General features: G+C 39.9%; 1 protein-coding gene across 5 annotated transcripts in view; it reads right to left on the reverse strand.

Annotated features, from left to right (window-relative positions):
• Positions 1-26086, reverse strand: part of SLC44A1 (solute carrier family 44 member 1) — a gene marked incomplete at its 3' end in the record, with an annotated part of 184208 nt that overhangs the window by 80821 nt on the left and 77301 nt on the right. For all 5 annotated transcript variants that reach the window (XM_080940320.1, XM_080940319.1, XM_080940318.1 and 2 more), the window contains exons 5-12: positions 18058-18151; positions 10647-10816; positions 8658-8747; positions 5627-5766; positions 4356-4542; positions 3197-3362; positions 2270-2426; positions 1169-1252 (exon numbers count right to left, since the gene is read on the reverse strand). In XM_080940320.1, coding sequence (XP_080796446.1) covers positions 1169-1252; positions 2270-2426; positions 3197-3362; positions 4356-4542; positions 5627-5766; positions 8658-8747; positions 10647-10816; positions 18058-18151 — 1088 coding nt within the window. The remainder of the gene's footprint in view (positions 1-1168; positions 1253-2269; positions 2427-3196; positions 3363-4355; positions 4543-5626; positions 5767-8657; positions 8748-10646; positions 10817-18057; positions 18152-26086) is intronic.

Genomic DNA, 26086 nt, shown 5'->3' on the forward strand with positions numbered 1-26086 from the left:
ACAGAGGGAGGCCTAACCTATGTCCCAAGTGTCAACTCCTCAGTGGGACAGTGGCTCAGTTGGTAAAGTGCTTGCCATGCATGAGGACTTGAGTCCTTAGACTCGTGTAAAATCTGGGCACAGTGCATGCACTTGTAAACCCGGAACTGAGTGACCAACAGGGCTAACTAAATCAGCAAGCTCCAGGTTCAGAGAAAGAGAGACCCTGTCTCAAAAAACAGGTGGTCAATGAAAGAGGAAGATATCAGACATCGACTTCAGGGCTCTACCGTGCGGATGAACACAGAGACATGAACACATCTACCCCAGGGCTCTACCGTGCGGATGAACACAGAGACATGAACACATCTACCCCAGGGCTCTACCGTGCGGATGAACACAGAGACATGAACACATCTACCCCAGGGCTCTACTGTGCAGATGAACACGGAGACATGAACACATCTACCCCAGGGCTCTACCGTGCGAATGAACACAGAGACATGAACACATCTATCCCAGGGCTCTACCGTGCGGATGAACACGGAGACATGAACACATCTACCCCAGGGCTCTACTGTGCGGATGAACACGGAGACATGAACACATCTACCCCAGGGCTCTACTGTGCGAATGAACACAGAGACAAGGCACATGCATATTGACCTCAGGGTTTCATGCATATGGACACACACAAAGACATAGAGACAGAACAGAAACAACAGTTCCTCTGATAATATTCCTCAGGTCAATACTGGAGAGATTTCACAGTTTGACCAAAACAAAACAACAAGAAACAAGCTACCACTACCAAGAGCAGCGACTGTTCAGGAGTCAGGGTCTAAGAAGGACTAAGTACCCACGGCAGATCTCCACTAAAGTCAAGCTTTTAAACAGTACTTAATGCAAGAAGAAGAACAACAAAAAGATGTGGATTAAGAGAAAAGGGACCTTTTAGCAGAAAGACGAACCCAATGACATTTACCCGTGTATTAAAACTAAGATTAACAATAATGGTGCCAGGGATTAGATACACTTGTTTAAAACTAGGACCGGAGACTGAGCATACTCCGTCAGGACCAATGTATAATACCAGAAGAAAAACAGTTTCTTTCAAGTAAGTTCTATTAATTTATCTTGGAAGGAGGAATGGCACATGTTTGGAAGTGGGTCATGCGTGGTAGGTTACCTGGTTTAAGTAGCTCAGGCACTTTTCAAGACACCAGAGGCAGCAAATGCAGGATTTCAGCATGCATCGTGCACAGGCATTTTCCTGAGAGAGGGAAAGACAGAATAATTAACAATAATTAACAGAATAATAATTAATAATCAACAGTCACAGAAGCAAAAACCTAATCATCACAGACACAACCTCAAATGATAGAAACATACAAACTTTAAAGTCACAATTATAAGGTTCAAGGCCTCCATACCCCCACTTTCCCTCTTCCAATACAATGGCTGAATTATTTCCAAATCACTTCAAAAGAACCTTTAACTGCACACATGGTAGAGAAGACATATAGGACCAGCAAGACAAAATAGATGTAAACTCTGAGCGGTTAGTCAGTGTGGTTGGTGATGGCATGTTGTGAGGGTGCAGAAAAGGAAGAGAACACCTGTGGGAAAGGGATTCAGAACTAGTTTTCAGGAAAAGGTAGATTATGAGCCACACTATGAGGAAATTCACATTATTTCCAAAGTCAGTGGGGAATTCATATATGTTAGACAGTAACCCTTTATGAGGTATTTGGATTCTGTGATTTCTTGACTCCTCAGGCTCACTTTTGTTGTCTGTTCTTTCTGTTTAAAAGAGAAAAAAATCCCTTCCCAGATCAAGGTCAAAGGCCACTTTCCCTGCTTCTGCTCAGAGGTTAGAAATCACTGACCTCTGCTGTCACTTACAGGGACACTTGACTAACTGAGCAGGACTAGACATGAGGGTGTGAACGTTCTCAGCACAGAGATGGTAAGTGCCATGAAGCTATGACGCTTGATTATTCGACAGACACATGTGTATCAGAACATGCCGCACCGCAAATGCATGCAGTTATTAAGGGTTCTTACAAAAGGGGGGTGGAGAAGTGTTTCTAATTCAAATCAACCTGGTGACCCAGGTTATTAGACACATTGTTTTTTTCAGGGCATGTGGAATGTGTAGATGGGAGACAAGAAGGAAGAACTGGACCCCACTCTGCTCAGACTGAAAAAAACATTTATATCCTACTATGTGCAGAAATGAGGGCTGGTGTGCTCCCTAAGACAGCCCGACTGAACACAGCACTCTCACCTTTCCCTTGAGCTGACTGTGGATATACATCAGGATCATCCTTGGGATTTTGACCAGGGTGATGATGAAGGACCCTTTGGCCACAGTGCCCAGGTGGTAACGAATAAGGCGGTTCACCGATGCCAGAATAGGTGTGAAAGGCAAATTCCTCTTATCCCTGTTTTAAAACGATCAAAACAGCAATAAAAACAAAGTCCAGAACAGGAAGGAAACACAAATATATATGGTCTGGAATCTACTGCAGTATAAAAAAAAATCACAGCAATCTTCTCTAGCTTTAGGACAAACTGACAAAGTAACCAATAAAAATGTGGTAAAAATGTTACAAAATCAATTTCACTTCTCTACAACACAAACAGAGCAGTTCTTTGCTCTGAGTCAAACTGGTTTTGAAAGTTCTTATTAATGACTATTTAATTTTAAAGAAACAGTATAGCTGGCGCAGCACAGGCAGAGGCAGACAGATCTCTGTGAGTTTGAGGCCAGCTTAGTGTAGGACAGCCAGCTGTCTCGAAAACAACATAAACAAAATCTCTATGGCTGGTAGCTCAAGAGAATACACCACTGTAAGGCTTATTATCCCTTTAGGTCTCAACCCTGAAATTAGCAAAGGGGTCTCACAACAGTTCTTCTGAGAGAAACAAATGAGACTTGAGGACTTTTACACCTGACACTCAACAAAGTTTATGTCCTTATAGGTCCTTAGGTCTCATCACAGTCTGGCTGCAACCAGGTTTTACACACTTATAGCCAAGTGTGAGATGAGGAAGAACCAGCCACGGAGTCATCAGCTGCACATCTGTCACATTCCTTTCCAGATCCCTCTTTAAAAAACAAAACTAAAAAGAAACGAGGCTGTTGCAGCCTCAGCCCTACTACCTTCCTCTGTAGCCACGGCAACCTGAATGAACTGGGGTTTTCTCTCACCTAGTGAAGTAGTATGTTACCACGGCTCCTGCCACGGTCATCTGCTGACAGGCAAGGATGAACTCACTGATCCAAATCAGGCCAACCACGTGGTACCACCACATGTACTGCAAAGGCCCAGAGATTTTGTACTCCACGAAACCTTGTTCATTCTGAACAGCACTGCCTGGAGAAATGTGAAGGAAGCAAAGAAGCATCACATAAAGCAGAAAGCAAGACACCTGGAACATAAGACAGTAGCCGGTTTCCTGCGACACACGCCACTCCTACCACTCAGGTGTGCGTACGCTGGCTCTTAGTGCTGTTCCACTAAGGGACGTGATCGCTACAGCTTTTAAAAGTTGTAAAATTCAACATGACATCGACAAAAGTGTATAAAGTAATCTCTTTAAATGTAGTTCTAATTCCACTGTCAGTTTTTAGGCCTGAAGGTTCAAACACTTCAATGCTTTGTTGTTTCTTTTTCCCTCCCTCCCTCCTTCACTCCCTGTCTGTCTTCCTTTCTTTCCAGGGTTTTATTTATCCAGTATAGATCGACACCGTTCTCTAAGCATAGAAAGGGATGTCCTAGTCCTTTACTGAGTATGAGCTGACTGGAAGAGATGCTTCCCACACGGTCACTATCCTCACCCTCGCCTCTCACAGTTATGAATGTCGTAACATTCGGTCCTGAGTCCCACTCAGGACTCAAGGGTAGTCCAAGACAACTCGACCACGAAGCAAGGCACAGAGGCTATTATTTATTAATGCCTTTCAACAAGGATCCAAATATCTCAGCAAATTTGAGAATTCACTTCAAATCCATGACCCTCTCAAAATTAAGCGGTTTTAGGGCTTAGATCCAAATTGCTAAGATCTGCTAAAAGTCATGAAGTGGGAAAAATTTATCGATGCTTACTCTTGTTAAGACTTGGTGGCTACTGTATCTTTGTCAACAAACGTATGAAGAATTGTATCTCTCTGGTGTGTTGTGTTTTGTGTGTGTGTGTGTGTGTGTGTGTGTGTGTGTGTTGTGTACTAGGGATCAACAGGCCTTCACTCATGCTGGCAAGCATTCTATACTGATACTGAGCTACACCCCCAACCTCCCTGATGACTTAAAATACATGGGCACAAATTAGATTCATAAACAGGAGGAAGAAACTGTGTTTCTTCTTACCAGTAGTGCCAAGGAAGAGAAGTGTCATTATCCAGTATGCCCAAAATAAGACAAGAGCAAAAAAAGTCCAGAAGGGCTGGAAGACTAGCAGAGGCAAGTGTATGAAGACCTTGCCAGCCACGTGGAACAAGGCGATGGTGAGAGCGACACGTTTGCGCATCACCAGCATGATCAGGAAGAGAACGACCTGGGTGGATGGAAGGACAGCACTGTCTTTAAGCCATGAAAACGCAAATCGCAGGGTTGTGCACATCTTTCTCAGTCTACTAAGGCCTTCCCTTCCCACAGTCATCACCAGTCAAGATGTGGTGTCTGTCAGGAGGAGACCTCATTTGCACAGACACGCCTATCACTCTGAGCGATGTTGGGAAGGTTATGTGCCACCTCCTCAGAGCCAGGGGAGCAGAACATTGTATTCCACCTCCGCTGACTCCTTAGGTTGACCTAAGCAGGATAACCATTCGCTCCTCACAGTCTCCACCCCTTTTCTCTCAAAGCTAGCACAGAGAACTCCAGTTAAATAAGCACAATTAACAAGCATCCTTGGAGCCAATAGTTTTAATGCCATTATTGCTATTATTAGTCAGCTCAAAAGAACAAAAACCTGAGAGCATGTTTCATTTAACTACAGGTTAGTCAGCAGTAAGATTTTCACTGTCTAACATGTTTAAGTAAAGTGCATGTCACTTGTATTTTCAATACTACATGTACTGTTCAATGGTTAAGTCTTAAATAACGGGGAAAATAATGTATGGACAAGAGGAACAATATGGGGCTGAAGAGATGGCTCAGTGGTTAAGAGCACTGATTGCTCTTTCCAAGGTCCTAAGTTCAAATCCCAGCAACCACATGGTGGCTCAAAACTATCTGTAATGAGATCCGGATGCCCTCCTCTGGTGTGTCTGAAGACAGCTACAGTGTACTTATATATAATAAATAAATAAATCTTTAAAATAAAAGAGGAACAATAGTTTCTCATTATATTATTCAGCAATATGGAGAATTGTTTCCTAAAATATAATTTTATTATGACAACAAGAAATGTGTTACTAGCAAATGACAATATAAACATCCCAAGTGAAAATTATCTCAAAAAGCACACAGGGCATAATGAACTGTTGCATCAAAGAACATTCCTTCGTTAGCGAAGCCTCACCAGACTTTGAACTGGAACTACACCATGGGAAGCATGCAAAGGCCAGAGTGGGTTTTCATCCCATTTGAGATCACATGCACACAACACTGAGGTCTCCACTTGCAGCCCAACTCACAGTGAACACTGTAGCTGAAATGGCGTAGATGAGGAGTGCCCGCAGATTGTCTTCAGCTATCTGAAGCTGTTCAGGAACAACTGTTTCTTTGGGGGACCTTCTTTGCTTTGCATACAGCCACCACAGTACACCTGTGCCACCTGGAGATACATGACAACTGGTTTTGCAAATATCAGTACAAAAAGACTATGTGACATATATGACATATGTAACTTTCTGGACCTACACTTTTTATCACTGTTTGGGACACAGTAACAATCCACTTAACTAGAAGGCATGTGGTTACAACTTTCTGGTATCAGAAGAAGGAAGGTGGCTTTCATAGTAAGTGTCTACAAATCCTTTGGTGTATCAGTTAGACTCAATACATTCATCATTGACTATGAAGCTGAGGTCAGAGCAGTCACAGCACATACCTCCAGGAGAAACTGGTAACAACAAAGCCTAGTGCTGACAGCTATGCAATTGATTAAATATTTGAACAGAGATTAAATGAATGAATAACAGGCCGGGGATATGAAAGAGTATTTCTCCCCAAAGGGGAGAAGAAACCTCTGAATGCACCGGGTTCTGGGCATAAAAAATCTTTATCGCTAATACTAGCTCAGATATAAAAAAACTGAAGAACAAGGCAAACCCACCTCCATATACAGCAGAGTTTCCACCCAATGCATTTATTTACCACCTAGCCACCAGGAACAGGATGGTAAGCAGATCCCCACACTCTCTTCTCACTGAGCTTACACAGCAGTGAGGAAATGGCAAGTAACAGAAGCAGCTCACAAGAGGATGTGAAATCGAAGGGGAAAATCTAGACAGGACAGGACAAGGAAGGTGCTGAGGCTTTTAAACACTGATAAGCAAGGCCTTGCTGAGATGATGGGGCTGAGCAAGACAATAACGTTCCAGAAAGATCAACTTCTGAAACAAACTATTGAGAAAGCATTCCAGAGAGACGCCTAGGAGGTTGAGACATGACCATGACTATGAGGAGAGATCCTTGTCTAACACTACAGATGGATCCACCGGTCCATCGTAAAGCGAGTCAGTGAGAAAGATGTGCTAGGAGCTATGGGTGGAGGGTAGCTGGATGCCAGACTGCCCTGTAAAATAGTTACTGGTTTACCAGAAGGAAGGACCACCCAAGCAGAGTTGGGGGAGAGTAATATAAATCATGTCTGATTAAAAAAAAAAAAAAACTGGACTAAGATCTACACTTACCAACCCGACTTCCATCCGTAAGTTCCCTATCACGGTGAATAGTAGACTGTGGAGTTTTCTTCTAATGAAAACTGGTGGAAACCAAACCAACTAAAAGAATATTAAAAAATATGTCTTCCCCTCTGAAGTCCCAAGGTACCAGAAAGCTGCTTGGAAAACTGTTTAACATATTGGAAAAAGAAAGCAATTCCATTCCCTACAGGCAGAGTTCAGAGAGGAGCTGAGGCTGCAGGAGAACTGATGAAGAACGGATGCTGCCGCTTACGGTACGCACCGTGCATGAAGCCTTTGAATCTGCACTAACTCTGGGCTGACCTACCGCTGTGCCCAGTTTATCCACGTGACTAGTCAACAGTCATTATTAATTTCACAAACTGGAAAACTGAAATTAGGGAAGTTTAGTAACAGGAAATACCATGTGCAGTGAGTGGTAAATTTGGGCTTATTATTAAAGCTATATACCTGAACAGGAGTCAGACTCAAAGGCTGGTGGGCAAAGGGAAAACACAGATGGGAGAAAGAACTGAGAATCAAATCTCAGACCCTCCCTGTCCTTGCCAGACACAGACTGACAGTGGGAAAATGAACGCCAAGAGGGAACAGAGGCAGCCTGACCAACTCATCCCAATGACAGAGAACAGCAAGCCTGTTCAGAAGACTATAAAACATCATGGAGTAAGCAACAACTTTAAGAAGAAAAACACACCACTGGGGCAGGAACGATGACCAAATATACAAACAAAAACAGCTCTTAAGAGGTGGGAAGGAGCCATTCCCAAAAGATGGCAGGTGAGAACAGGAAGCAGACTCTTCTTTTAAAACCATCACATGATAGGGCTGTAGGAAAACAGATCAAAACCTCCGAGGGATAGAACAGGCAAAGAAACAAAATACAAAATGGTCACTGAGGATTCTGAGGAGAAAGTGCAGAAAGGAACATATATGCCTGGACATGCTTCTACCCAGGGACAAAATGTGCCCGTAAAGGTAAAGACAATATTCAATAATCAAGAACTGGGAAAATACAGAATCCATCCCATCCCTCATGAATAGATCACCTGCATTCAGTCAATACAAAAGTGAGCCAAATTACGAATTCAGAAAGGCTTACAGCCACAGGAACTAGACGATTAGCCAAGAAACCTAACCTTAATGTAAGTCAAAGACCTTTCAAGACAAGACTAAATAAATTCTTAAGGCACAGTATGTAAAAACAGTATGTTAAGTGTACTAATAACTCGAGTGTAAAAGCTTTGGTTATTTGACAAGGCGAAGAAGAAAGAGTGAACAGAAGGGAGCTAGTAACACAGGGAGGTAGGAAAACGCTAACTCTGAAAAGACAGGGAACAACACCTATCATCTCTGCCCTTAGCAATCCCAGGATCCAGCCGTATCTTACAAGTAAACACAGGCCATCAATGTAAAGTAGAAATCTCTTAGATACAGCGAAGACTTGGAAACTAGGAAAGTTGGAGAGAAGGGAATGTAAAAGCAGGTGTGAACAGCAGAAGGGCGCACCAGTGGGAATATAGACATAATGGGAAGAGTAGGCAATGGAGCTCGAAATGTTAACTAAATGCTGTGTGCTCTTACACACGCACAGAGAAAAGGGTATGTGCTTCAAGTGCTAACCAGAGTGAAATGAGGAAATGAGACGATAATTATCATACCCCCAAGGCAAAACTAAACACTCATTCTGAGGAAGAAGAAATAGCACAGGAAAATAAAAAACTTCATTTTCTTCTTTTTATTTCGGTTTCTACCATGAAATGAATTATGTGCCATGAAAACAAAGAGGAAAACCACTTACCTAGCGAACCCAGTATGACCAGAATTGTTAGGATCCACACTAGCACTCTTGAGATATACCTGATAATCACCATCAAAATCATGGACAGAACTGCAGGGAAAACAGAGAACACAAAGAATATCCTTTGAAAACCACGAGCGAGCACAAAGAGAAAGGCTTATGAGTGGCGCTTTTTCATACGGGAATAATTCGATGCTACTGACTTAGTTCATGACCACGATTTTGAAAAGGAATGCGCTGCTTTTGAAATCAAGATTCACATACTTACATAGCATCTCTGAAAAGCAAAGGTCCTAACCGTGTGGGGTATAAAGCACAGAAAAGAATCCATGCTAATGCAAATGCTGACTGCACAGCAGCCAGGGAGACATGAGACATGTACACAGACATCAGCACAAGAGGTGAAGAGCATGACATGCTATGATGGCGACCAAAATGGAAACACACAAAAATCCATAGCGTGTAACATGTAGCTGCAGATCAACAGCTGCCCTGAGTAGCCTGCACTGTCTCAGGACAGACTTCTCTAATTCAACAAACTCCATGGCATTTTACCATTGTCTAATCTACATTTAACTCTACAACTCAAGAGGGTATGAGCCTACCCTTAAACCTGCTAAAGCCAAACCCCCACTGATCTCATTTCTCAACTCATTGCAAAGCTTTTCCTCAGAAACGGGCAGAGATTAGGTTGAGTTACTTAGCCAACTCCTTTATCTATCCCAAACTAAATGTCAATGTGCCAAAATCGTAATTGAAATGCTTGAAAAGGGGCACTTAACGGTTGTGTGAGAAATAAATATACTTTTAAATAATACTTTATAAACACTTAATGATCTGAAAGCCTACTCCACAAAGAAATGAACAAAGATATCTTGGACTTATATTCTTTTCTTAAGACTCAAGAGAGAAATATTCTAATAAAAGTGGAAATTTCAGTAAATTCACATTATTAATCTGAAAGTTTGTACATATATATATATATATATATATATATATTTGGTTAAACAATCAACTATTTCAGAAAACCAACTGATTTTTTTTTTAAGTTACATTTCTTTGGGCCATTTGCAAAGCTAAATAAATGGTTAGGTCTGTGTACAGAAACTTTAAAGTACTACTTTACAATTACAACAGTAAATGTACAGAAGAAAAAAAGATGTGAGCCTTTCAAATATCAAGGAGCTTTAATTTCATGAGGACAGCATTACTTTAAGAGTCAAGTATACTATGCAGAAGACCACTGTCTAATGATAAGAAAGGTGGAAATACAGCTCATATCCTCTCAGTCAATACATGTGCTATTAAATATACATAAACACTAATTTTACTATGCAATGAAATAGTTGTTTCATTCCTACTAGCTTATATCTCCCAAGTAAGAAATCTTATAAACTCTGATATTCAGTTCTATAGTTTTAGTATAATGTAGTTTTTTAATTCTTTTTAAATAAAATTAATTTTCAGAATCTAATTATTGACTAAATAATTCCGTGGCTAATAAGTGGAGATTTCTTAGTTTTCCCAGAAAGGCAATAATACTATGAACTAAAGCAAAAATGTAAAATTACATACATCAAAAGTAATCCATGCTCTTAGAATAGATAATATTCTTATCTCTTCTCTCTATAAAATGGCCTCTTTTATGTATAAATATACCTTTCAAATAATATCTAAAAACAAGAGGATTGCTAAGTCATTCGGATGAGCCTCCTGCTATAATTAAAAATAGTCAACCATGACTTAGTAACCAAGTATGGAGAAACAAGTCTTTAATCAAAGAAAAAAAAATAAAGCAACAAGAGTTTCAGATACAAGCCATCCATACTCTTATGTCTATATTTATAAGTATATGTAATCTGAAACAGTTATTTTGGCCATGGGTAGTCAAACATTTTACACACATCTCCAATTGTAAGCATATTTTGGCTAAAGACAGAACAGCCTTCCCAGTACTATCAAACAGCTAATAATGAGAAAAACAATTACCTAGTGATAACAAGCAAAGTCCCAATATAATTTCTTTGCTGGTCATTACTCCACTAATCAGCCTGTGTAAGACACTATTGTCACTGACAAAGGTGATCAGGGCCTCTGCAAACTTGGCATAGCAGGAAATGTTCACAGGAGCACAGCGATGGAAGAATGGAATAGGTGCACTGGTGACACAAGAAAAAAAAATCAGAAAAAAAATTACTCCTACGTAATATCAATGCCACATCAAACACACAAATGAGAGGTGAAAATGGCTGCAATACACTCCACCCTGTGCATTGTGGGAACTGGGTGCTGTGCGCTATGAAGGTGGCTGCCGTGCGTACGGGTGCCAATCTTACCACAAGTTTATCAGAGAGGGTGGAGTGCACATTCCAACAGGAGACATTACCCTCCCCTTCTGAAAGGAAATCCACACATACACATACGCATGCAGAACTCACAGAAGCAAAAGCAAGCACTCGAGACCCTCGACTCTGCACATCTACCAGAAGCAGATGGCGAAGCTTACAAGCATGTATTTCATTCAGTGGAAGATGAACTTTTGCCAAAAGCAACTTAAAAGTAAACATACACACATGCTTTTACATGAAATGGGCCACCATTAATAGAATGTTCCCTCTTTCAAATCATCAGAGGAAACCTTGTATTAATAAAGGAGTTTAGGGCACAAGCTTATATACCCTCATTTAAACAAAAGCATGCCGAGACACTGACAGACACCAACTTAAAACAGCCATTCAAACTCATCTATAGAAATGTTTACAACACAGAAATACATGAGGAAATTACATATAAGGTAGTGGTGATATCTCTGTATAAAAGATTACACATCGATATGGAAACAACAAAATACTCTTCTAAGAAGTGAAAAGTGCATGGCTTGTTAGGGTCATGAAATTCTGGACTGTTTCCTTTTTCAGTGTTTGGTAATGAACCCAGGGAGGATCTCAGGCTAGACGACTGCACTACTCAACCATACTCCAGAAATCCCTTTACTTTTTATATGTTATGTGAATGATATATATGATATGCATATATCATATATATAATGACGTGTCTAGGAAAAAAAGAAAACAATAATTTAAGCATTTAATCTAAACTTCCACGTACTACAGTTGTGACTTGTGAGAGAACAGAGGTATGTATGAGGCATGACTTGAATCTTGCTTGTAATAACATGGATCAACTTCTGAGAAGATAATACATATATTTATATATATACATATAAAACCAATGATAACACTGTGAACCAGAGAACACTAGGTTTTCAGGAGAGCTCATACATATAAACACACATGTATAAACTAAGTTAAAATTTGGTCATCCTAGCACAAACCTAACATGATTGGAGCTGTTTGTGTGACAAGTGGCAGGTCTAATACACTGGACTAGATAGAGACCTGTTTCTGTGTCCTTAATCTTAAATATTGGTCTAACTAGTGGGTAAAACTGTATAGTTGGGCACCAAACCTCATGGCTTCTAATCTCAGGAAAATAATAACTGACCTGAAGCAAAATACTGTGTTTCCTTCCTAAAAAAAAACCCATCTTTTTAATGAGTGAACTATGGATCCATTTTCACTAGTGGCAATGAGCAGGACCATCCACACTCCCAGACTTTACAAAAACAAAGTGTAGTTTAGTAAAATGTGTCCAAAAATGATGTAACAATATGACGTGAATATTCATGTTTTTCCAAACCCATTATGTGTCCCTGTGTGTGCATCCTTCCAAAATGGCATTGAGGGAGCTCCCTAGAGTCAATGCCAAATTCCTAACACTTTGTTTTAAACTGTAGGAGGATAGAACATTCTGAGCAATTGTTTCTTGAACATGATGTCATTGAAAATGAGAAGAGGTGTCAAATTACATAATACTTTTAAGTGAAACAGATGTAGTTAGAAATGCTACAAGAATTAAAATGGATTAGCTATAAATCTCTAAGTCAACAGAGGCTGATTTGGGGCAGAAGTGTTTAAACTGATACTGTTATAGCTGACAGGTTATTATTATCTTTTCCTGATGTTGTCTAGAGAGATGTCTTTCCTGTCAAGTCAGTTTCTCTATACTTTCAATTACACATGTACACACACACACACACACACACACACCGCTGGCTCTGCCATCTTTAATGGCCAAATGTTCTCTGGCCTACAGTCACCTGCATGTGTGATGGTTTGTCACCTCTGACTTAGTTCTGGTTGACCTCATTTGCCCTCACCTTTAACCTGAAAGGGACCCACTGTAATCCTTCCTCACCAGCCCTGCATACTCTTTCCTTGTTTCCCATCAGATATCAGTTAAAGCCCCAATTCTCCAGAGACCGCAAGCCATTGTCGTCATGGTTTTGTTCTGACAGTCTCTCTGGGTCACCAGCATCACCACTGTCACCCAAGAGCAGCCTGTAAGACAATGATTCCAATTCTCAGAACCAGCACAGCCAATAGGGTCGGTGTTTGCTTCCTTAGACTAGCTTGAAAAAAGGAGTACTTTTAGAATCTTAACCCTTTCTATCTATTTAGGAAAAAATGCCAAGTCAGGCTGCTCAGAACTGTCACTTGGCCAGCTCTTTTGTAAATACTCTTCAAAGAATTGGGGTGAAACAAAAGTATGTTTTTACTTTATAATTTACTATATATTAGTTTAAAAATACTCTAAATTTTAAAGTATAAAAATACCAAAAACTGGTTAATTGCACTGACTATGGTCAAAATGGTCAAAATGTGCTTTGAACTAAAACAAATAAAAGAGAAATAGGAAAGAATTTTTGGATCCATTATTCAAAAATAAAATTAAATATGTAGCCATGAAGCAAAAAGCACTGGGATCTTTATCTGTCTGCCTGCTTCCTTCCCTTCCTCTCCACTCCCTCTTGCCTTTCTTCCTTCATTCTCCCCCCACCCCCCACCAGTACAGAACTCAGAGCCTAGGCCATGGATTCTGCCCCTTAACATTTTCTTAGCCCCTTGAATTCTTCTGTTGCTGTTGTTTAGTTTCTGACAGTCTTATTCTGTAGCCTAGGCTATCTTCAGACTCATAGCAATCCTCAGGTCTCAACTTCCCCAGTGCTGAAATAACAGATTATTTATAAGCCACCATATTTGGTTTTGCATTTTTTTTCTTTTTCTTTTTTGTTTTGTTTGCTCTTTTGAGATAGGGCTTTTGCGTGCAGTTTTGGTTGTCCTGTAGCTCACTCTGTAGACCAGGTTTGCCTCTAATTCAGAGATCTGCCTGCCTCTGCCTCCCAAGTGCTGGGACTAAAGGCATGCACCAACATCACCCAGTTATTCTTTTATTTTAAAGCTCAATTTATTTAAAAAGTTTAGCTATTAAGTTTATTCTTTGACAACTTCATACCTGGATAAATGCAGTCAGTCAGTCTATTCTCACAGAATTCTTTTATTTTGAGTACTTCTTACCCTGAAATGCTTGTGTTTGACTTAACAGGATGAATTCAAAATTAATCATCTCATTTCACATCCCCCTGAGAAGACACTTCTGAGATCCTGTATATGAGATCATGTCTGTACGACTGTCTATCCTATATGATGTAGTCTTTACTTAATGAAGAGGGCACACATAAAGAATTCTCTTCACAGTAAGTTTCTCTCTCTTTGAAGAAGTCAGTGGGTGTCCTGTAGGTCGTGGCATTCCACATTACTGAAATAGTAGCCAACACGAACAAAATGTATATGCAACAGTCTTCTGAAGATACTTTAGGCAAACACACTGCTCACCTCCCCTTTGAGTCCTGACTACCACAGTGAAGGAGATTCCTAATGCCTGACAAACAGTCCCCGATAACCTGTTCCAGGTGCCTTCATGAGAGGAGCAGAGAACAGCATCCCAAATGCTATTTCAGAACCCAAAGCTAAGACTAAATGACTGCACATGGTTTCTAGCTTGAAGTTTTGAGAGAAGAATAACAGTGAAGGGTTCTAGAAAGATCTCTGCAGTGTGTAGAAAGCAGGAAACAAGTCAAGAAGAATCTAGCAGTTATATAAAGTACTCTGTGTATTTCATGTTCCCTGTCCTTTCATTTTTACACACTTTAGAAACAGAAGCAGCTGCCACGGAGATCCTGTAAGATCCAAGCTCAAATTATGACTCATAGCGATTACTGGGTGGCCTTGGGTAACTTACTTTCTCTCATCCTCCATTTCCTTCATCTACAAATTAGGGGCAAAACTCTGCACAGGTTTTGTGAGGGTTCAATATAGTATAATACATATGAGAGACAGAGTGTTGGTCGGATGCAGGAAATGATTTGTAAATCAATTCTTTAATCTTCCACTTGAATATAAGAATAGGAATACTGGTTTTGGAGTCATCATTTCTCACCTTGAAATTATGTTATTAACTGCCTGGCACCCACTAACCATTCTCGTGTCGAGAGGAACCTAAAACAAACCGAGAGACTGTCTTCTGTCCCTGTCGGTATCCATCCCAGTATGTGACACCACTGCAAGCATTCAGGGTGAGCATTCTCCACACTGCTACTCTACTTGGCATTTCATCCAGTGGAGGTATGAATCTGGGTAACCTGTAGCCTTTTCTAGCCATTTTCTCTTAAAACCCCAAAGCTCTCAGGCCATCTGACTTTTAATGTGTATTAGCATTTTACTGCAAAGCAGTCTGCAGCTGCTTTGGCTAAGTTGGGTACTGTCATCATCAGCTGTACGCCTCTGGGCACCCAGGAAGGGCTCTAGAAGTAGGGGAGAGACTACTCAGGCTGGGTGCCAAGAACAAAAATTGACATTTAATATCTATTATCTTAAGTCCTGAAACAACTTTGTGACTATGAATTGTGGTGGCTGGTGGTTTGAATAAGTTTGGCCCCTAGAGACTCATATGTTTGAATTCTTGGTCCTTAGGGATCGGCACTATTAGGAGGTGTGACCTTATTGGAGTAGGTGTGGCCCTGTTGCAGGAAGTTTGTCACCGTGAAGGCAAGCTGTGCAGAGCAAAGTCTCCATCTGCTCCCTACACATCAAGATGTAGAACTCTCAGCTCCTTCTCCAGCACCATGTCTGCCTGCACACTGCCATGATAATACACTAAACCTCTAAAACTGTAAGCCAGCCCCAGTTAAAAGTTTGCCTTTATAAAACTTGCCTTGGTCATGGTGTCTTTTAGTTAGAAACCCTAACTAAAAATTGCATATTTCTATTTACTCATGGAGAAACTATTTACACAAAGCATAAGAGACTTGTTCCAGTTGGTAAGTAAAACAATGGGACAAAGTCCCCCCACAGACTATACATTTTAAGTTTCTTCTTACCGAGCATCACTGAAAACAGTCCCTTCATTTTCATGTGTACAGACTTTAGATTTTTAATTTCCAGCAGCAGCTTAACAAGACTGAAAGAGCTGGAAATCAATGTGACCAATGTACCCTTTTCTACTTCCCAACAGAATATTTCAAACTCAAGTTTAGAAGTCATGACTGCTCTGTCCCAGTAGGATTCTATGTTCCTAGGAGGAAGAAAGGAGGCTGGAAAAAAGAACCACACTCATATCGGGGCACTCATTCCAGTTACAGAGACTCGGACATGGTATTCTAACCTCTGTAGGCACCTACCCACACCTACATGTTTATTTAAATGAGGGCTAGTAATTCTAGTACACACTTTTAATTCTAGCACTTGCAGGATAATCTTTCTAAGTTCCAGGCCAGCTTGGTCTATATAGTGAGTTCCAAGCCAGCCAGAGTTAGATAGTGAGACTCTTGTCTAAATTTCAAAATGGATGGATGGATGGTTAGATGGAGAGTGACTGAATGAATGATTGAATGTACAATTGAATGAATGGATGGATGAATAAGTGATAAATAATTGAATGAATGAATGAATGAATGAATGAATGAATGAGTAAATAACAAATGCTGGCCAATATGGCAGGACCACAGGTTGGGGGATAGGGCTGTGAAATGAACCACACCCACACCCACCCACAATTTTGTAGGAGCAAGGCAACCTCTCTTCCATACCCCGGACTTTCTAGCTCTTTATTTTTTTAAATAATATGTTTTAGCCTAGAAAGAATGAGTCTATACTCAAAATAAACATTTAAAGCAAACTTTAGCAGTTGGGTAGATATGCATATAAAATTAGTCTCTTCCCCATTGAGCCGTACCACCAAGACAGGGTTGGTTGAGTTGCCTAGGCTAGCCTCAAACATTTTATTTAGCTCAGGTCCTGACTCAGCCTCTTAAGTATCTGGGATTATAGACCTATACCACCAGGCCCAGCTCTGGCTTGTTTTTGATCAGTACATTTTCTACAAAGACTGGATCCAAAGCACCTTTGCTTTGCGGCTGTGGCTTGCCTTGCAGCCTTCACTGCTATGAGTGTAATCTCCTGAGTCGTGGGTGTAAGGCTATAATTTTAAATCCTTCCCAAGTCTCTTCTAAAACAGTCCCTTTATGCCTACAGGCTTTAAATTCTGATTTTACAGTAGCAACTTGACAAGAACGAAAGAGCTAAAAATCAATTTAAGTGATATATGCTTTGTATTTTGTAAAAGAAAATTTTAAATTCAAGTTAATACAGCAAAAGTTATAGCCATAAGTAAACATAATCTGTTTCATGTTCTCAAATCTCAAATTTTTCACCTAATAGCCCCCTGTAACATGCTGACTTCTAGGTTTCCCATGTCACACTGTTAGAAAGAAAATACTTCAAAGTGTACGCATGTACAAATATAGGCACACATATACATAATTTTGAGAACATACTCTATAATGCCTGAGTGTCTGTATGGTAAAAAAAAAACAAAAAACAAAAAACTATGTATCATGTTAATGTTTGCTTTGCTTCTAAGTACTGGCAACCACTGCTAAAGAATATTTCTTCATCTTTGGTCTATTACATATTGTCAGTATTTAATAATAAATATTTGCTAAATAAGATTTCAGATAAACCCTGGCAAATAGCCTAACACCTAGAATACACCTGAAGGATATAACCTGAACAGCATATGGGTAATTCACATACTTTAAAAATACAGATTAAATAAAAAATAATTTCAGTTAGTGCTACTAGAATCAACTTCAAGGCATCCATGGGGATCATGGGAATTGGATCTAACTTTGTTACAGATTTGACAATGATTCAGAGTTTTATATACTTAAAAATTGTGGAACTGAAATTAAAAAACATGAGAGCCATGAGAGAAATATGACATATCTGAGAACAAGAGAAGTTGTGTATGAGTAAATTTTTATAAGGATTTAAAATAGAAAACCAAACAACTATTAGGTTTAGTAGGACTTTAAAATATGGTTAGCAAGGATGCTCCAGCAACAGATATCATCAAATGACAACTTTCTCAGAACAACGAGGTGTTAAATTTACCTATGAAAACAAAGGCTACACATTAACAACTTTACAGTAACATTTACCTGGCTGGTACTGGTAGTTTGGGGCAGAAGCCAGAGGACTTTGAAGTCAGAGTGTATTCAGAAGGCTTTATGTTGTAGCTACATAATGCTGAGCCTGTTGAAAGAAAGTTACATGTTAGTTGGTGGAAGAGTTTGAACAAAGTCTCCAACTGTTTCTCCTTCACTTTGTAATACTAATTTACATTTTTAGTCCTTACAGATTCTGAAAAATCAGACTTAATCTGTACTATGAATCATTTAAAACATTTCTCTAAAACAACCAACAATTTAATGTACTTTAGGCACAAATTTAAATTACTAAAACCTTTACTGACTGTCACACCAGATTCTCTGCCAGATGACAGAGATATACATATCACTAACTGTAAGCTCACAGCACTGGGACGCTCACAAATAGGAGACCAACAAGCTAAGAACACAGGCAGTTGGTAGAAGGCCTGGGATTAATCAGGCATCGGACTATTACTACAAACCCTGCTCTCTGCTGTATAACTGTCTCTGGTTCGTGTACTGAAAACGGAATACACTGCATGCAGCACTGCACAAAGGTGAGATATCACATTTCTCTTATTTAAAAGGCCGGAACCTTTCCCAACACTGAATCACTGAACAAATTCACCAGTTGCTAAGTGTTCTCCAGTTTCCAGACAGCTTATAATAGCCCCACATCAACTTTTGACTGGTTAAAGAAAGGGTTTTCTGATTATATGACTAATACTTATCAGAATGACACAGACCACTGAATTTAGCACGTACTATTTTACTAAGCTGCAAATTTTCTGATATAGTGACTTCCAAACAGGAAGGTTCACTTGTACCCCAACAACAGATGCTAGTGTGTAAGCAGCAGACTGGTGTTGCTTTGGTTTTGCAGAGTACCTACCCTCCTATACACATAAACCATCCAGCTGACTGAAATTCCTACCAGTTTCTAAGTTAGCAAAATACTCCGTTATTGACATAGGCAGAAAAGCTTTCCTTGACACAGTGTGAGTCTAAGGAGCTCTTACACTGTATCACAGTGAAACAGGCTCAGAATATGTCAGCGTGGCCAACGCCAACACTGAGTGGATTACAGGAAAGGTACCTAATCATATCTCAGAGAAATGGAAAGGAAAATGAAATATCCTGGTCTGCTTGGGGCTAAGTTTCCTTAACTTATATCTTGTTTGATCTGTCAAGCTAATTTTCAGAAATTTCTGAAAAAAACAAAAAAAAAAAACCAAACAAACAAACAAAAAAAAAAACAGACAAAAACACAAAGCAGAAGCAATGTCTGAAACCAGCAAACTATCTGGTAAGTGTTTAAATATGATGCTCGAAGTAACATAGTCACCAAAACTTAAACGTCAGTCACACAGCACTATTCCCCCAAGGTTTTTCCATTTTTGGAGGACTTAGTTAAGAACTAAGTCTTTAAAATGATTTTTAGCTATTCCTTTTCATGTTGACAAAATTTCTTTAAAAGTTTAAGCACAGGCTGGAGGGATGGCTCAGTGGTTAAGAGCACTGGCTGCTCTTCCAGAGGTCCTGAGTTCAGTACCCAGCAACCACATGGTGGCTCATAACCATCTCTAATGGGATCTGATGACCTCTTCTGGTGTATCTGAAGACAGCGACGGTGTATCCATACATAAAATAAATTTTTTTTTTTTTTTAAAGTTTAACCACATGAGCTAAGGCTATGTTGGGTGGTAAAATGTTTGTAGCTCTAGTTTTGATCCTGAATACTTAAAGGGGGAAAAAAGAGTAAAAAATGAATATTAAGTATATAAGTCCCTGGAAACCATTGTCTATCATGTCTTAGGACAATGCGACCAAACTGTATTCATAGCAACTTTGAAAGAAACCTGACACCAACCAAATATTTTAGATTAATCCTAAAAATAGCAAGTACTGTTGAGAAATATCCATTAAAAAAAAAAAAAAAAAAAAAAAAAACCAATTACGCCAACAAGTGCAGAGCACTCATTGTGACTGCAGCCTTCTTGAGCTAAACTGTCTTTGTGTTTTTCCCAGACCAAGATGGAATCTATGTGCAAAAATGAAAGATGCTAACTAAAGTACTTAAGAGTTGTGTCCCTGCTGTTAAGCACACTGTTTCATCTGAATTCGGTGAACACAGTCTCCACCCCCCTCCGAGCCTCTCCTCCTTCAGAGAAGGAGGTCACCAGGTGCAACAAGGCTCGATTTTACAAATACTTTCCCAGAATAATGTACAGTGAAAGGATAATAGCTTTATCTCCAATGGTCTTCTGGGACTTAGGCCAGTTCTGAGTAGATCCTGTATTAAACAGACTGAAGGGAAAGAGCTTCATAAAGCGGAAGGAACTTTCCACTGCTGCCTGCTCAGAGTTGATGGCTTGGAGGAGGCTCAATGGAGACATGAAAAAAAACCTTGCAATGCAAACATCTCACAGTTGTTATATTTTCACGTTATTCATGAAATGTTTCTCAGTGGTCATTTTAAAGCAGCACCTGACACTAGTATTATAAACAATACCACAAGAGGTTTACACCTAAGGAGTTAGGTGTACAGGGCTTTTTAAATGCCAAAGCAGGTTTAAAAAAACTACACAACCTTGAATAATGAAAAGTCAAAAACTAAAAACAAAAACTAATCTAAAGTACACCAGAGGCAATCCTTGCAACTCAGACAGTGCTATTCAAAAGCAATCAAAATGAGCAATCTGAGCTGCCTAACTTGGGTATACAAACATTTATCATGGTAAACGCTTTCTCTCACCCCAAGAATGTTTAACTTCTATGATATTTCAAATGTCTTAAAATGTTCAATTATTTATTCTTTGGTTCAATTTTGGTTACACCAACCCTACAAGGTCTATTCTATTACTGCATTCTAGAAATTATAAATGAGAAACAGAGAAAAGAGGGAGGGGGAGGGAGAGAAAAAGAATCAGTGAACTGTTTATAAATACAATTCCATGTTCTTACGCCATTTGTTTTTGCTTCATTCATTATAATCGTCACCAGAGAGATATCCTATCAGGGTCCATCACCTTCCCTTCCACGTATTTTCCACCCTTGATGTCATATGCATCTGCCCTCCTGCCCCAGCTCTCCCGGGCAGACAGTGCCTCCTGTCAAGTCCTCTCTGACCCACCCACTTGCTTCATTACAGAACAGAGTGCCTTATTTGGTAAGACTTTCAGTCTACCATCGCTATGTTCATGGGCTTTTTGCAAATTGTGGCCAGTTTTCTAGAGGTCAGGTGACAGTGGTCTTAGTGCATGTCTCCGTCCACTGGATCACAAACACTTTCCATGTGCTTCTCACCACATGCACTATTTATTAAGCTACTTTCTTGGTCTTGGTATCATGTCATGTTGTAACAGACATTGTAGGGTATGGAGAGTTTACTAGCACCCTTACTTAGCGTCTCCACACTGGATTCCAGTAGCTTCCCCGTAAGGTGTTGTTGAAGCAACAACCAGGATGTGTGCAAACACTGCCAACCCTTGTCAGGCAGTGCCAGTGGAGTGCGAGCAACCAGAACCTGAATGACTGAAAATAAACACTGTATTTCATGTGCCACCACAGCAATCTTTATAGGCATCAAAATATGAAAAAGAGGCCCCCTCAAAATATTATTTAGATATTTGTATTGAAGAGAAAAAAAATCTCGAATGAGGGTACGTTTTCATTAGGAAAACCAAACTCTATTGTTTGTGACATCTAAGGAATTTAACTTTCATTTTTTTCTAATTTGAGAAATATTGTGCATTTATGATCTAGCAAAATAAAAACCACTTTTCCAATTCCACTCTCTGGTAATTCCTGGAATGTGTGGACATATTTACAATTCCCAAGAAGCATAGAAATCTGGCAGGTGGTGCTACCTTGTCAACATGGTAGGCGCTCAGTAAATATTTGCTGAGTGGATGTTTTCTTAATTTACTTATCTTTGTTTTATGTACAGTGGTGTTTTGCCTGCCTGTATGTCTGTATGAGGGTGTTGGATCCCTGAAACAGGGGTTACAGACAGCAGTGAGATACCATGTGGGTGCTGGCAGTTGAACCTGGGTCTTCTGGAAGAGCAGCCAGGGATCTTAACCATTGAGCTATCTTTCCAACCCCCTACATACATCATCACTTTTGTTTGGGTTTTTTATTTTATTTTATTTTATTTTTTTGAGATGGGTTTCTCTGCATAGCCTTGGCTGTCCTAGAACTCTCTCTGTAGACCTGGTCAGCCTTAAACTCACCGAGATCAACCTGCCTCTGCCTCCCCAGCACTGGGATCAAAGATGTACTCCACCACCTCTCAGCTGCTAAGAGAAGTTTTAATATCCACACCCAAGGCTTCTAGGTCTTGTGAGGACAAGAAGTCTGATCCTGACGGACTGCAAGATTCTTCAATGTGGGGCTAGCATACGTACCTCTGGTGCATACTTGGTGTGAAGGAATTAGTTTAAATTCTATTGTCAACTGTAAACTTTTTTTCCCTATCGAAAGGCTCAAGCATCCTGGTCTCTGACTTGAAAGCCATTAAATCATTTGCTGGAGCAGGTCTCTGTGGTCACTTAGACACAGTAAGTATCAAGTCCAGCTGCTGCATCTAACTGCATGTTACTGAGTGAAGGGAAAGTGTTTGCACAATATTGACGGTAAACTTAACAGTCAATGACAATCAAAGACTTATCTGTATTCACGAGCAGTAAACTTTATCTAAATGTCATATAATCTGTTAAAGTTTTAATTAATAGCAAACAATAATCATTCTGAAAGCATCACTCAACACTGCTGTATTCAGAATGTGTCTATGATCCAAACAGCAGGTCATTACATCCTCAGAGTTATATGAACTATATATTGTACATCGAGGAGGCACTTTTCAATTGTGGCACTTTTTTATATACTATAAATGAGATGTAAACAAGGAAAAAAGACTTTGGCATAGTTCGCTATTATGTTAGTCAAGACTATATATACATGTATCTATCTATCTATCTATCTATCTACCTACATACACACATATATATGTATAATACACACACATATATATATAATATATATCATAAAGTAATGAGAATGATAATAAATGTCGCAACAACTGAGGATGCACGGTCCAGCTGTCACTCACAGAAAAGATGTTCATTTCTAAACTGTTAGAACTGAACTAGAAAATGACGTGAAGGGACAGGTACATCAGGTATGGCACAGAGCACTGAGTAAGGATCGATAAATGGTATGCTGAAGCACTTTAACCTCTTGCTAAGACTCAGCTGCTCGGACTGAACAATGGGCTAGAGATGGCAGGCCAGCCTGGTGAAGAGGAAGGGGAGAATTCCATAGCAGCAGTGGTATCTTTGTCCCTTGTCACGCTTTGCTTAGGGTCAGCCAAAAACCTCCCAGAAAACCCACACTAGCATCCCAGGACAATTCATTCCTGCTATGACGTACATGTTATTTGTGCTCTCAAAAATCCTAATAAGGATGGACAGAAACCCGTTCATCGGAAGGGAGCAGAAGAGAGAATTCACTCACCCCTCAGAAATAAGAGCTCAGAAGGGAGCTCTCAGCAGACAGATTCAGTTTTCTCTGTAGGGCATAAGGTTGGGGAAGAGAAGGAACAAGAGGGATTAAGAGAAGAAAGGGGACAGATAATCACCTGGAGAGGATGCAGAAGGGAGATAAATGAATGAGATGAATTATTTAGAGGTGAATTTAAAAAGAAAGATTTCACAGCACTTTTGGCTAGATTGGAGCTAAAGAGTTTTCCTGCTGGTGAAAACATGCATGGATGCAGAATTGAGGATAAAGGGTGTGGAGGATGAGAAGCCATTAAGTGGCAATAGAGACAGGTAGGAAAATCTGCTCCACATTCTTTGGGAAAACAGCATGGGTATCTGCAGTGTGGGCGCATGCACTGGGGCCTGGGCATTCAGAGATAAACAGCTCATGTCCCCGGGGAATTCCCGCAGGACCGCCAGGATATGATAACAGCACACAGGTTTAATATGGAGTCCTTACTCATGCTGGTAACTGCAATTTTCTAAAGGCCATTTTTAAATTGTTTTCTTAGCCAGCATTATATGTTTGTGATAATCATGTCATATATGAATTATGAACCATAAGAAACTTACATTTACACACTTATTACCCATTTCACATATCGGTGAGTATACTTTACAGGTATCTAGATGTTTCTGTCAACTTCTAAAGATCTTTGAAATACCTCCACACACTAATCTATTTCCAGACATGTCTTCTAACCTCTCCACCCTAGTTACGTATATTTAACAAATGTTTGCCACAAACACCCAACGAAACAACCCCTCTTTTGCCTAGAAGAAACGAAGATTTGACTGAATACCTTACCTAATGATTGTGTTTCTTCTAAATACTGCTTCCTCTTACATAAACTTTAAATAATTTCTAAAGATAATAAAAGTTCGTGTGAATGGGTGATTTTAAGTGCTAGAAAGTACCTTCAAATGCCATATAAACTTGAAATATTTTGAAAAGAGTTTATATTTTCATTCTGGTAAGAAACGTACAACCTTACCCTGAATTTTAAATAAGGCTCAGAATTAGCATTCTAAATGTGATTCACACATGATCTTCCTCTTTCAAGAATATTTTTTAAATTACAATAAAATACACACATTAGAAAGTTATCTGCTGCTACACAGTGATGTTCAAGGTAATCAGTGTTTACAAGTGGCACCACCATTCCTACAACTTCCTTCTTGAAAAACTGTGACTGTGCATCAAACAGTAACTCCCCATTTTACCCTCATTACAGGCCCTACCAGCGACCTGTCTTGATGAATTTGCCTACATGAGGGGTTTCAAATATGTGGCTTTTTCAACAGTGTTTGTCCTTCTGCAGAGAGCTGGTTTCTCTTAGTGTGATGTCTTCAGTGCAGCTATAAAACAACTGTAGCCTGTGACCGGATTCACTTCTTTCTTCAATCGAAATAGTTCTATTATGTGTACATACAACACACCTCTTTCTTAATTTTTTTTTTTTTTTTTTTTTTTTTGGAGACACGAGACATCATGCTCAGTTTAAAATCTTTCTTAATCAAAAAACAAAACAAAAAACAAAACAAAAAAAAAAAAACTTTCTCAATCTGTTAAGCTGTTTCCTGACTGGTGAATAACAGGCAGAGACCGAGACTGTGCAACCATTTCTTCAGATCCTGTTCTCAGTTTTTTCAGGCAGTCGTGGAGAAGGGCACTGCTGACCTAAGGGAGCCCCGCATCTCTGTGGCAGCCACACTATTTTACATCCCCATCAGCAGTGCCAACGGCTGATTCTTCTGCAGCCCCATTAGTGCTGTGATCTTAGTCTTGCTGGCACAAACGCTCACATCCAGTATACTTGAGAGCACACATTAAAAGGCAGGCCAAGACGAGACTATGGCTCTGAGTGCCAGATAAGGCATACAGGATTTCTGGGCCATGGAGCAGTGACTGAAACCCGTAAGCCAAGATGGCTGCGGTGGGTATGTCCACTGAACCAGATGGAAGGCTGGTGAACATTTGCTCCTGTTTCAACTCTGTTGATCTTTGTCCCTTTTGGCATATACGTTTGGGATGTTAATTTTTTTTTTTTTTTTTTTTTTTTTTTTTTGGGACAAGGTTTTGCCATCTAGCCCACGCTAGACCATGTCCCCCCTCATTCCTCAGCACCCTAAATGCTGAGATGACAGACACACGTCACCAGGCCTGGTTGTGTAAAACTTTCAACTGTGACACAACCCAGTTCTACTTTGTTCTGTTTCTTAGGCTCCTGGGGCAATGTGGAGCCATTCAAGAAAGTGTCGTGAAATCCAGTCCCAAGGCCTTTGCCTACATTTTGTTCTCAGAGTTTTAATTAAGCCATTTCACAAGCTTTCTTAGAGATCTAAAAATTTTCGCTTATACCTGCACCATCTCTCACAGAAAGCTCCTCTCTGAAAGTATACTGAGGTCTGTAAATGTGAGCTCAGAGGACCTATACTCCTAACAGAGACTCAACCATGTGCAGAGGCTCAGACACCAACAAGAATGTAAGTTA

The sequence above is a fragment of the Micromys minutus genome (assembly GCF_963924665.1).
Source record: "Micromys minutus genome assembly, chromosome: 28".
NCBI classification, from domain to species: Eukaryota; Metazoa; Chordata; class Mammalia; order Rodentia; family Muridae; genus Micromys; species Micromys minutus.